This window comes from Penicillium cataractarum (assembly GCF_028827025.1).
Source record: "Penicillium cataractarum strain IBT 29864 chromosome Unknown utg000010l, whole genome shotgun sequence".
NCBI classification, from domain to species: Eukaryota; Fungi; Ascomycota; class Eurotiomycetes; order Eurotiales; family Aspergillaceae; genus Penicillium; species Penicillium cataractarum.
In genome coordinates this window covers 555,385-568,223 of record NW_026622746.1, presented here as the reverse complement: position 1 = coordinate 568,223, position 12,839 = coordinate 555,385, and the positions used below count along the sequence as shown (strand labels likewise).

General features: G+C 48.0%; 5 protein-coding genes across 5 annotated transcripts; 3 read left to right on the top strand and 2 right to left on the bottom strand.

Moving 5' to 3' along the window:
- Positions 1–542: 542 nt before the first annotated feature.
- On the top strand, positions 543–1,801 carry N7496_012339 (alpha/beta hydrolase; the record flags this gene model as incomplete). Its single annotated transcript, XM_056705252.1, has 3 exons — positions 543–868; positions 917–1,496; positions 1,589–1,801. The coding sequence occupies 3 exons, from the start codon at positions 543–545 to the stop codon at positions 1,799–1,801; spliced, it is 1,119 nt and encodes a 372-aa protein (XP_056549150.1).
- A 918-nt stretch (positions 1,802–2,719) lies between these two features.
- Positions 2,720–3,449, bottom strand: N7496_012338 (bZIP transcription factor; the record flags this gene model as incomplete). Its single annotated transcript, XM_056705251.1, has 2 exons — positions 2,720–3,154; positions 3,219–3,449. 2 exons carry the CDS (start codon positions 3,447–3,449, stop codon positions 2,720–2,722), a joined length of 666 nt encoding a protein of 221 aa, XP_056549149.1.
- A 3,154-nt stretch (positions 3,450–6,603) lies between these two features.
- Positions 6,604–7,879, top strand: N7496_012337 (uncharacterized protein; the record flags this gene model as incomplete). The annotated part of the gene is made up of 3 exons (XM_056705250.1): positions 6,604–6,858; positions 6,947–7,062; positions 7,123–7,879. The coding sequence occupies 3 exons, from the start codon at positions 6,604–6,606 to the stop codon at positions 7,877–7,879; spliced, it is 1,128 nt and encodes a 375-aa protein (XP_056549148.1).
- A 399-nt stretch (positions 7,880–8,278) lies between these two features.
- On the bottom strand, positions 8,279–8,893 carry N7496_012336 (putative glucose transporter rco-3; the record flags this gene model as incomplete). Its single annotated transcript, XM_056705249.1, has 1 exon — positions 8,279–8,893. The coding sequence occupies one exon, from the start codon at positions 8,891–8,893 to the stop codon at positions 8,279–8,281; it is 615 nt and encodes a 204-aa protein (XP_056549147.1).
- Positions 8,894–11,680: 2,787 nt separating this feature from the next.
- On the top strand, positions 11,681–12,747 carry N7496_012335 (short-chain dehydrogenase reductase 2a; the record flags this gene model as incomplete). Its single annotated transcript, XM_056705248.1, has 3 exons — positions 11,681–12,089; positions 12,161–12,501; positions 12,595–12,747. The coding sequence occupies 3 exons, from the start codon at positions 11,681–11,683 to the stop codon at positions 12,745–12,747; spliced, it is 903 nt and encodes a 300-aa protein (XP_056549146.1).
- Between the last annotated feature and the right edge of the window lie 92 nt (positions 12,748–12,839).

The window sequence follows — 12,839 nt, the reverse complement described above, 5'->3', positions numbered from 1 at the left end:
TCTCCCTTCTTAGACGTCCCATAAATTACAGCCGTGCGATATAGGTATCTTTGGTTCCCTAAACATGGTATCCCAGTTGACAAGGGCCAATTTACAAAGCACGTCACCTCCCGATGGAAGGATGAATATGGGGGGAGCGTGATCAAGGTTAGCGTTCCCCACCACTTTAGCACTTTAAGAACGCAGAATTGGATACAATTATCATCTTATCCCTTCAAATTCCTAATGATGCTGTATACTTTTTTTGCCTTTTCGTGGTGTGGCAGGTATATCTGACTTATCCTCCCAGGAGTAATCATGACTAAGATGCACAATGTCCTTACAAATGTTTTGGTCGTGGCCTCTGGCCAATGATGGAACTGGCATTAAAGTAAGCATATGCGTAAGGCAGGCAAAGGTCCGGTTAATCAAGGCTTACCCAAGCTTACCTTCTAATTATCAGCCAGACGCACAGCTATATAGAGGCATATAAATGTGGGTACTCCGCTACAGTAATCTCAAAACAAAAAGAGAAACGGATAGGACCAAAGCAGCTTTAAATCATGCTTGTTCTCCAGCCGATCACATTCGCCATCTTGCTACCACTAGCCTTGGCCGCCAGGCCGCAGTGCTTCGATTTCAGCCTCCCGGTCCAAGTCTCTACCCCTGTCACGAAGTTCAATGTTTCCCCTTTCCATAATAATTCCGAGTCCACGTCTTTGCTTGTGAACTCCGTGGCCCGCACGGCAAATGTTCAAAATCTTGTAGCTGGAGAAGTGAACATAAGCCGAGCTTACGACATCAATTTCCGCTATTGCGAGCCTAGTGGGGGCGTACCCCGAAACGGCATCATACAACTCTTGACCCATGGTCTTGGGTTCGATAAATCGTGAGTTATTGCCTGATAATCATAGACATCTACTGATACTGTAATTAGCTACTGGGACTTTGAAGGATACAGCTACATTGAATCTGCCACTGCGGCTGGGTACTCTACCTTATCATACGATAGACTGGGTGTCGGACGATCGGAGCTTGCAGACCCTTACCTTGACGTACAAGCGGCAACGCAAGTCGCAATTTTAGCAAAAGCCTCAGAGCTTCTGCAAGAGGGGAAGCTCTCTTCGAAAATATCGATCCCCAAGAAACTCGTCCATGTCGGCCATAGCTTTGGCTCATTAATCACGAATAGTCTCGCAGCAACGCACCCAAATTTGTCCAATGGCATTGTTCTTACCGGGTTCGGTCACGACTTTTCCTGGGCAAGCTATTTCCAATTATGTTACGGGTTCGAAATAGCACGGGTTAACAAACCGCTTCGCTTCCGCAAGTACGACTCCGGTTATCTGACCTGGGGTAACGAGTTTGATAACCAGTGTGCCGCTTTCAACTACCCTTATTTTGACTGGGATATTCTCCACAATGCCGAGCTTAACAAGGCACCATTTACGATTGCCGAGTTGCTTTCATTTGGCGTAACCCCCCTTGCGGCGCCAGACTTTGCTAGTCCTGTTATGGTACGTGGCTCACCTACAATATAATATATCCTTGGTGCCCGTAACCACCTCGAAACCAATTCCGGGCCAAGAACTGACTGTGTGTTTCTTAGATCATAAATGGCGCTCAAGATCTTTCTTTTTGCGGTGGTAATTGTTATGGTGTGCTCGACGCCGTGGACTCTCCTTCTACAGCGGTCTTCCCGAGCGCGAATCCCCTTACTAGGTATATCCATCCTAATGCGGGGCACGCGTTGAATCTGCATCATAATTCAACCGCGGCTTACGAGGTCATTCTCGGCTTCTTGAAAAACAATGGGTTATAGCGGTAGAATATGAGGTGTCTCTCATCCTAGTGGTGGTATTCCGGTCAATTCAACCAGGGGGAGAACCGGAGATTGAGATATAGAAGGGGCAAAGACGGAGGGGCTCGTTTAGACTATGTGCTTTGTTGGTCAAGAAAGATAAGGAGAGAAGTTGATGTTCCGTGACAACTAGTCTGTCACTATCTGTCAACAGCCCATGTTCAGGATGTAGCGATGCGTTCTCGAAATAAAGAATAAGGCGGCGAAAGATCCTAATAGAAGTCTATATACTTCTGTCTATTTAGTAAGGTAAATAACGAGCTTTTTGTAAAGCGACCACTAAGGCAATCTAATCCGTGCAGTATATCAAAATTTCGATTGAGCTGGAAAATATCCGACTCGTGGCAAATCTCGCTGTAAAAGCGTGCGGATATAGGGAATATTGACTTCATGTTCCTGGGGATTCTACTTTTAACATCGCATTCAAGAACAATTAGTTGATGTTCAAGCGGATTCAGGAGGAGCTGAAACATGACATTAGAATCTAGGCAATGATAGATTCGCAGTGTCGTCAACCGTGGACAAAATGATGGCCGAACATGCGATATATAGGTAGATAGTAAAAGATTCATACGATATCAGAAGAAAAAAAACTCATAACGTGAAAGGAAGCAGGAATTGGAGCCGATATATATATCTATTTATAGGAATAGTCGGAGTTGGAGGGAAGATAATATTACTTTTATAGGGTGAGAACCATCAAGTTGGTATCTACTTATTGGACTATTAATTTTTATGAACTATATAGAGACTAAAGGACTTTCGATAAGTCCACAATTCCTATTTGCAATGCAAAAAGAAAATCGTGGTGCTTTTGTCTGGCGCGTGAGCAGATCACGGCGTTAACCAGGCTAGGATTAGCTTGATTCACTAGTGCGATCAACAAAGAGGGGACGACCCGTGGGGCATCTCATTTGGCAATAGCAACTCCTGTAGACACCCAAGTAAGTCTTCCAGCGGCAACATCGGCTCAGCTTTTATCGAAGACGGCGAGGATGATGAGCTAAGAGAGGAACCGGAAGTTGAAGACGAATCACTCCCTAGCAAGCTGGACAGTGACTGCAGCCTGTTTGGCCGTCGTAACAGCATCAACATAAGGTTCCATCGCTTGCGCAGATCTTGCATTTCGGTAGCAAGGGCCTCTTTTTCTTTAATGATCTTAGACACCTCTTTGGACTTCTGCTCGAATCCCTCCGAGAGCCTTTGGCACTTTGCTTCGAGTTCAGTAGCCCGTTGCTCGAGTATTTGATGACGCTCTTCTTTGCGTCCGCGGAACCGGCGCTGCGCGTCACGGTTTTGCATGCGTCGCTTGGTCTGCATTTGAATGATCAGATTCAGTCCCTTTAGAGAAGGTCATATGATATACTTTGATGCTTACAGTATGTAATTTATGTTTCTTGCTTTCCACGTCATTTGTGACTGAGCTCTGGGCTTCCTGTGAGTCTGAGTTGGATGGCGAAGCCGGAATAGAGGTATCAAAGGAGATTGTGGAGTTGAGATTAAGAATTTGATAAGCCTCCGGTGGCTGTAGACTGCAGTCCACTTCAGGTGTCGTCACTGAGCGAGGAATGATGGCGGGAATAAGCTCGAATTTTTGGTATCCAGTCATATGTTTCTTCGTCAGTGAGCGACGTGTTTCCACTATAAGACGGGAGTCAAAGTAGCCGAACTCACTATTTTAGGCCCTAGTAGTGGTATCTCCCCACCCTTGTATTGTATGTTAAAAAGGTTGGTGTTTGGAGAGTTCCAATAGTCCTCCATTATGTGCATGCGTATATTTGTGCGTGGCTGTGTAGCTGCGTAGCTTTATGCTGAGAAATGCTGTGTGAGTTCTTGCGACAGATGGAATTTGATATGACCAAAGAAAGGAGCATATGCTTTATATATGCAGATTGGATTTTTTGTTGATCTTGCACGGTGCCTGCAAGGACATGAACGTTATTAACCTTTAGCCAATCAGAGCTACCCAATGCGATACCGTTAGAGGAATAGCGAACCATTTATCTACTATATACGGGTTGGACTCATTCAATGATCTTAGACGGTACTTGTAGAGACATGGATATTATTAACCGTCCAGCCAATCAAAGCTACTCACTATGATACCGTAAGAGGAATAGCGAACCCTTTATCTACTACTGCATAAGCACGGGAAGCTGCGGGGAATACTAGCCTTCTTTGGAGATAGCGTCTAGTCACAGCAATTAACGGAAACCGTTTGAGCACTCCTCCATCCGCGCGGTGTGACTTACATTGATTTGTAACGTGGGCTGTGGAGACTACCTAATGCTGAGCCGGTAACGGGCAATCGTCCGCTGGTGTACTTCGGATCTACTGGATCATGGATAACATTAGTTTTAAACCATCCCCAAGGCCCGTGAAATCGATTTGAGACCTACTGTCAGCCAATAGGATAAAGCTTAGAACCATCCTCATCAGGCATGATTGCCGCCAAGTCCATTTTGCAGCCCAGCGTTGTTAGTGACATAAAGACAGATATAAGAATACAATTCTGCTCTTTTCGGAGGTGAAGCTGGTAACGGCGAGATAGTATGGATCAGTCATCTTCTTGAACTAGGTACCCCTAGCTCCTGCTATCATTACTGTGAGATCTCAACATTGGACTTGGACTAGATTCCGTTAGTTACATCTGCATCGAAGACCATTTTTTGGAGGGAATCGTGCCCGCATAATAACGCATTAGTCGCTTGGAGTATGTGGTGGGACCACCGAAATGGAATTCTCAAATTGATGAGAAAACCGATGACAGAGAAGTAAATCATTTCCGAGCGTTCGACCTAAGCCGAATCTGGCTGCTTCAGAGCCTGCCACGATTGGTCGGGAAGAAATTCGGATCTCAACCGAATCTGGCTGCCCTAGAGCTAAGTTAGAGTCTGTCACGATTAGTCAGGAGTGTGTTTTGATCTTAGCCGAATCTAGCTACCTCAGTAAGGAATAAATTTGGATCTAAGCCGAATCTGGATGCCCTAGAGTCTGCCATGATTGGTCAGGAGTAAATCTTCACATACAACAGAGGTTCCATGGGCATCGTCCCCTCGCATCTGGTTTATATCTTTAATTGCCACTGTGAGAGCTATGAGCCCAAAATTATTTGACCATTTCATAAGTTCAAAGGCCCCCCCCCCCTTGATGACCTAAAAGAATTCTCTTCTCATTCAAACTTGATTGCTGTCGCCATGGAAAGCAAGGATCTCATAATTTCCTTTCATCTACAAGACCTCCAAACCAAATTCGACCTAACCCTACCAGACCTTCCATGTTGATCAAGAGCTTACAGGTAGGCTATGCCCAATGCGTTGTGACGGACCGGGAATTTTCAAATTGCGGAGTTATGTGTAACTGGCTGATTTTATAGGCTTCAAGACAGACTGAACATTCTCCCTCCCCTCTGGATGATATACTCCGATGCGAAATGGCTATGGTAGCGTGGAGAACTGGCACATACCCTACTCAACTGGCGATAAAATGGTGCAATCAAACAACCGAAACCATGATTTGGCCGGACTCGCCTCGTATCACGCTTTTTCGCGAGATTTTCTTCTACAGTCCTTACCGCCCTAAGCACTCAAATACACCTCATGTCAACTCACAGCAAGTTGGTCAAGAGCTTCTTATCGCCAAATTTGAGGGCTGAAAACCATCAACAGGCTCACGATTATGACGAGCGCCTCCAACATCTTACACTCGTGTCACGCCACAATTCCACTGTTCGAGACGCATGTGTTCGCCGCCCCTCCTTTGGGCCAAAACCTTCGTTTTTCGGTTCAAAACTGGCGAAATCGAACCAACAGAGTTAGTCTCACCATTCGACCCGTGATGAGTGGGGTTTCAAAGACCCTTCGTTTATGGACAATGCTTGCCTCGCCCCTATTGGCTATTCACCGCCTAGCGTCTGACAGGTGGACCTGCGAGATAAGACAGCGAACCCTTTCTGGTGCGATTATCTAATGGCTAATTTGCCGACGGGACGGTGAGGTACTCTGGTGTTGGCACTGCGGGAAACAGCGACTTCGCATGTAGAAAAATACCATTGCAAGACTCGACACTGCAATACTCGCATCTTTACGACTGTAGATTGCTTTTGCGTCTAGAATGTCCAAATTATCAAATTCGTCGACCCCCGAGTCGAGGTACTCTCCATCGTCTTCCATCTCGCCGCCATCATCTGCATCGTCGTGTTCCGACCCTCTCGAGGAGGCACGCCCGGCCCGGAATCTGCCTCACAGAACCACAAAGCCTGTGAAACCACAGTCATCATTCTTCTTCGTAGACTACCAAGAAGACAAGCTACAGAAGAAGAAGCTACGCAACGAGAAACAAGGCTTTATACTCAGGAATTACCACAGAAAAAAGAAGGAAGCGTCCATCCTGCGCTTGAAAACCCCTAGTACAACCCCCGCCAACCATTTTCTAGTCGATCACTTAACAGGCGAGCAACCAACCTCAGATAATGCAGACTCTACCAGTGAGAAGGATGGATGGGCTGATAAAGGCGAACTTTCAAGAAGAGTCCCCGGGCAGGCCACACTGCGGTCTGAGATGTGGTCCCTTAAAGCCTATCTCAGTCAGGGCTATGTCGATCCATTCAGGGCGTCAGCGGTCACGATGACAGATTCGATGAATATGTACTTTCATCATTGTATGCAGATCGTGGAAAAGCGGAGATCTAAATGAACGAAAGCTGACTCATAATAGTCAGGCTCCATACCATAGCGGCATGCTACCCAGTCGATGCTACGAGAATGAGTGTATGGTGGTGGCAGAAGGCAATTACACAGCCAGCTCTCCTCCAGGCGCTGCTGTTCTTAACAGCGGGCCACCAGGCGACATTAGAGTCGAGCAACGGTGTCTCATCTCTGGTCATCAAGAAATCCATGCGAGATTCGCTTCATCTCCGCGGCGATACACTCAAGATGTTGAATAATATAATGCAAGATCCTCTCACAGCAGTAGCTGAGTCTACAACACTGGTTGTTGCTTCACTTGTCGCGATTGAGGTAAGCTTTTCGTCAAATTGGTGCTCGATCTTCTGGCATGCTGGGAGGAACTCTAGGGTTCACAACATGCTAATCTCATCTATCCTAGGCCGTCGATGCAAATATAGAGGCTCATGACGCACATATGAAAGGACTCCAGAGGCTTGTCCAATTGATGGGCGGATTGGATAATCTGGACCACATGACCCAGTCAAAAATTTACCAGTATGTTCTTCACACGTCTTTATATTCACGATGGATCTAGTCAATAACAATTCTCAGGAGCGACGTAAAAAGTGCTGCTCTCTATAATACCCGACCAATATTCCCTATTTCTACCCGCTGGCGCAGCGAAATCATCCAAGACTTCCGACTCCTCCTTACGCGGGATGAGATTGATACGCCCAAAGACCTTGCTTCCCTAGGCGTCACCATTTTCTCTTCCTCCTGGTATACAACGCTTGACCGTACTCTAAAAATCTTCTTCCAGGTTATCCAGCGCTTGATTATCTACTACGAACATGCACAGCGCAACCCGGCTTCTGTAATGCCTACAGATAACGATCTTTTTCTTGTTGCCGAGCACCAAATCCTCTCCGCATGCTTCGAGACTACAGACCCAACCGATATCAATGAGCCTCTCCGCCTGACTTTAGTCATCTACCTTAACCTACGGGTGTGGCACTTCCAGTCTTTCCCGTTCATGCAATATGTCGTGGAATCACTCCGTCAAAGTCTTGAAGTTCCATACCAACATCTCCAAAACGAAACGCCAGAGCTACTATTCTGGATTCTTGTCCTTGGTGGCCTTGCGTCGCAGGGGTACAAGTGCCATCGGTGGTACCTCACCAGGCTGATTGAGATGACGGAGCGGTTGGGGTTGAGCGAGTGGCAGGCGGCGAGGGCGGTTCTGGGCCGTTATTTCTATACCGACCAACCTAGCGAGAAGAGGGCAGAAGAGGATCTTTGGAATGAGGTGCATTTAAAGGGAACCTGTAAGTTGTTACTGGAAGGGCAACGGTCGGGTGCTTTGGGCCACTGACAATAATTTTGGTAGATGCGTATATTGCACCAAAGCCAACCTGATACCATAACCCGTGCTGTGTCGGGTTCTGCGGAGGATTGAGTTTATAATGCCAGTTCAGGAACATTTGGGAGGACTAGGCCTTCTAGGATTTCAGGGCTGTCGCTGATACACAACACGAAAAAGGGTAGCCTCGTCCGTGGCCAACAACGCTATGTTCTGGTTATTCTCGTGATCATTCTCGAGTCATGCACAATTTGTTTTCGCTAATATTTATTCCGTTTTGTTTCATTCGTGATGAATTCGCATCCCGAAAAGACCGTACGTAATCTACCGTCAAATTAAGCTCAACTTTAATTTGGGACCATTGCTCGTCCATCCCTAAGCTCTTTAGCTTATTGCTTTCAATACTGTACTCTATTTTCCAGCTCTAACATGAACCTCTGCAACATCCCTCGACACCCCAAGATCATCATTCACAGTAGAATCTACAACCAGGTCACCCGTGCAAACAAATCCCTTGAATCCCCTCGCAGCCACTCCCTTCAAAAACATCTCATCAATCTCCTCCAACGGCCGACCTAGATACTCCGGAACACAGTAAAAGATAAAGACCCAAATACACACCCCAAACCCACCATACATAAACCCAATCTTCGCCTTGAGGTTCGCGGCGTTCGGGTTGATCAGATAGGGCAGCACAGCGGTCCACATAACAGCCTCGCTCCAGGCCGTGAAGACAGCCAGCGACTGGGCCTGCGAGCGGAGCCGCGTGCTAGCCGTTTCGGAAATCACGGTCGAGGCGACGACGACGAGTGAGATTGTAAATAGAAAGTTATACAGAACGATGAATGTAATCAGGATTTTGCTTGCGATCATGCTTTGCGGGTATGCGGTCCCCACGGACGAGAAAATGAATAGACAGACCACGAACCCGGCGACACAGAGTAGGAGGAGCTTTCGCCGTCCTATTACGTGAACAAGCGGGATTGAGAGAACTGCAGCTAGCAAGGCCGATAGGTTTAGAACCATACTGATAAGAAAGGGCTCGCGGACGCCGGCGATCGAGAAGAAATACGTCCCGTAGCTGAAGAGGAAGTCGCGGCCGCCAAAGTTCTGGCACGTCATTAGACCCATTGCAATTAGCGTCCGGCGCCGGTCCACGCCCCGGAAACAGTCCAGGTAGCTGGTGCTCCTTTGTATCGCTTTTTCGTACTCGACAAACTTGATGATCTCTTCCATCTCGCGCTCTCGGGGGTCTTCGGCCTCCATCGAGGCTCCGTGCAGTCTACCGTAAGCGAGACGTGCATCCTTGACGCGGCCACGGCTGACAAGAAACCGCGGACTATCTGGAAGAGCCCAGGCTCCTAACAAGAAAATAGATGGGCAGACGAGCTGCGTCAGTAGTGGGATGCGATAGCTCCAGCTACTCGCGAGACTGTGCGTCCCCTGGTTGATACACGTTCCAATGAATCCACCGAATGTGTACGTAAGCGAAAATGTGCCCAAGAGCACACCGCGTAAATGCCCCGGCGCAACTTCAGCCTGATACACGAGGATGAAATTCGTTGCCATTCCGATGCCCATGCCGACGAAGATTCGGCCGCATATCAGCAGTGATAATGTGCTACTACTGGCCTGGAGAGTAGAGCCGACGATCGATGTAAAAGCGCACAGCATGAGTCCGTATCTTGGTCCGAAGCGAGCGCCCAGGGGACCGGCAATGATTGAGCCCACTGCGGCACCGACATTTATCATACACGTTATGAGAAGTTGTCTCGACGGGGTGATGTCCCAGGCCTGTGTTGCACCATTGAAGAAGCCAAAGTCCTTTAGGAACCCGGGCATTGCTGTAAATCCGGAGATCTGAGCCGTGTCCAGTCCCTGCAGGAATGCCAGGAGAGAAACGAAACAAGCGGCGAATATCGCGACCTTTTCATTTTTCACCGAATGGACATCAATCGACATGTTGAAACCCTAGCGACAACTACGTTAATTCGGAAGCCAATGGCAGTGACCTAGGAGGGCATCTCAAGTGAGGGAGTTCAAAGTGACCAGATTTAGGGAGCAGCTGGACGATTTGCCCATAGTTCTCTAATAACTTTGCCCAGCTTCCGACAGAGTGGAGACTAGTCTGTATCTGTGTCCTCTGTGAAGCGCTCTCCGACGTGAGTGTCTCCGCAATCGCTGTCACATTTCCAATACAGTTTTTCGTTTGAAAAGCCACTGAATTAGCCGATTCAAATAATCTAATTATTTCCTCTTGAGCCCTCTGTGGCAGGTCTACGCCATGTACTAGCTTCCACTGCTTCGCGCGCTGCCTGCATCTTTCTTCTTCAGGTTAATTAACCGATTGGCATCACCGGCTTATGGCGTATTTATTTTCAGGCCAGAAACTAAAGTTCTAGCTTTGGAGTGCGCGATAGACTCGAGCATATTGGGTTGTAATTAATTTGACTAGTTCCAGCCGAACATTAAAAATGTAACGGGGATTGCGGGCGCACCCACAGTGGGAAGATGTATAGAGTCGTCGGGGTATCACCGAGGGCATGGATATAGTTATTTGGGGTCCCTGACACACCCGAGCATTCCCACATGCAGCTACGCACGGAGAAATCAGCCCTCTACTCCAGGAGACATGGTTGGGCAACCAGATCTGGCCGAGTGTCAACTCCACAGGGATTAAAAGCCTATGGAAAACTCTGAACCGATCAGTCAAGTAGGCACTTCGGTTAATAAGACTAGTCCTCTTTGGGAGAAGTTAATCTCTCCGATGATTCGCCCACCGAGCTCGAGCTCTGTTCCAGGTTCCTGACTTCCATCAAGCTTGCAAGATTTAAAGCATGATACTTTGCTCCTTCTTCAGTGATTCCTTTCTTTTTGATTTCCTGCTCCCAAACGAAAATCTTCCCTCCAGAATGTCCTGCCTTCGCCGATAAACTTCAACTCGTCCCGCCTCTGGCAAATTGGTGCTTGCCTAAGTGTCGGGTCCAGTCTGACCCAAGTGGGGCTGAGTGTTGATTGGTGATGGTCCAATTCTTTGGGACCCCTTGGATGCATATTGGACAGCAACTTTTTCGAGTCCGTTCGACAGACTGGCGTTTGAGGCATCACACTTCCCGGCATATCTACCACAGGGATCTATTGGTCTTCATCTATCACCGCTCTTTGACATGTTCATAAACGGAGATAATATAGAGGCCTATTTTCGAATTGGTCTTCCCTTATCGCGGCATTAATTGCTAATCCACCGGCGGAACCCTTTTCACCTCTGGTTGGCGGTGTTTCCGCTATGGCTGAAGCCACCTATCTGGCGCTAGGGACCATGACACGAGCCGAACCTTTGACAAGAGATCGATCACCCTTGGAATCAACCTCGACCACATTCTGTTTTAGGAAATTGGTACTTTGAGCAGATCCCTCGGAGAGCTAACCCTCTTGAGCAGGAGGTTAACTGCTGAATCTTATCTCCTGAAAAATAGGCGAACGTCTCTCCATATGCTAAATCTAACCGAATAGAGCCCAGCTAGCATCCATCAGTAGCGGCTTCATGAGATATGATAGGGCCCTCGCATTTGTACCGCTATGCTCGCTTGTAATGGAGCTCCTTAGGTATACCGTTACCGATCCCACACGTTGGCTGCATCGAATACTCTTTCCGATCCCAATCCTGACTATTTACCGAACCCGTTCTCACTCCACCCAGCTAGACAAAACCAATACTACAAGCATACTATCCACTCACAAATCGGCACCCTGCCAACAATCCACCCAAGGAAGCGAAAGTGTCAAAAAGACGGGCGGAACATTGACAAAAAAATGCCAACCACCCCTCCGCCAAATTCTCTGCTGTCAAAGGTTGCCCTAGTCACAGGTGGCTCGCACGGCATCGGCGCCGCAACGGTCACCCGCCTCAACGGCTCTGGCGCAACGGTGATAATCGTGGATCTAGCATCAACAGCACACAGCGCACAGGAGTTGATTAATTCCTTGCCCTGCCCGTCAAGATCATGTTTCATGCCCGCTGATATTAGAGATTGGGCTGAGCTGCGTAGCGTGTTTCAATCCGTGCAGCAGCGGTATCAGCGACTTGATTTTGTGGTGGCTAATGCGGGCACTATGGAGCACGAGCCGATCCTACAGGATAGCTATGATTCAAATGGGATGCTGGAGGAACCCGCCGAGGCGTATCGGACGATCGATGTGAATCTGAAGGGGACCTTGAACAGTACGTTTCGTTTCATCTGCCGGTTATATCCCGGCTCCTGGGTTCCCGCTAACTTGTACTTCGCCACTCAGCGCTCAAACTCGCCATCCACTACTTAAAGTCCTCGCCACCCGATAGCCCTCGCTCTATCGTTCTCATCGCCTCAACAGCGGGGTATTTCGACGGCGCAGGGACGCTTGCATATACGGCGTCCAAGCACGGGGTAGTGGGCCTCCTTCGGGCCTCGCAGACTGAGGCAGAGAAGCATAATATTTGCGTGAATGCCATTGCGCCGTTCTTCACGACTACGCATTTGACCTCGGGCATCTCAGATGCGTGGCTGCGAGCCGGTCTCGAGGTGAACACACCGGATACTGTTGCGGAATCGATAGAGGCGACGCTGCTCTCGACAGAGTCAGGGCAGGGATTGTTGGTAAGTGATACTATACCTGCATTTTCCGGTTCCGTTCTTTTGCAGACAGTATTTGCCCATAATTGAGTGTGTATCGCTAACGTGGTGGTCAAGATATCTGGTAAGTATATTCGCGAATTGGAGCGCACAAGACTAGGGCTTTTGTCCTCGTGGGTAGGGGATGATGTAGCTCAGTATATGGGGCGAGCAGGCGATTTCTTCACTACCCTCGGCGGATATATCCTGCCCAAGCCTCGCAACAATTAAATTTTGTTCTATAATAGTGTACTTAAATCGTATAGTTACTTTAGAGTTGAATTGAGAAGTACAAACAATCGATAGGTAATAAGTTTGAGGTA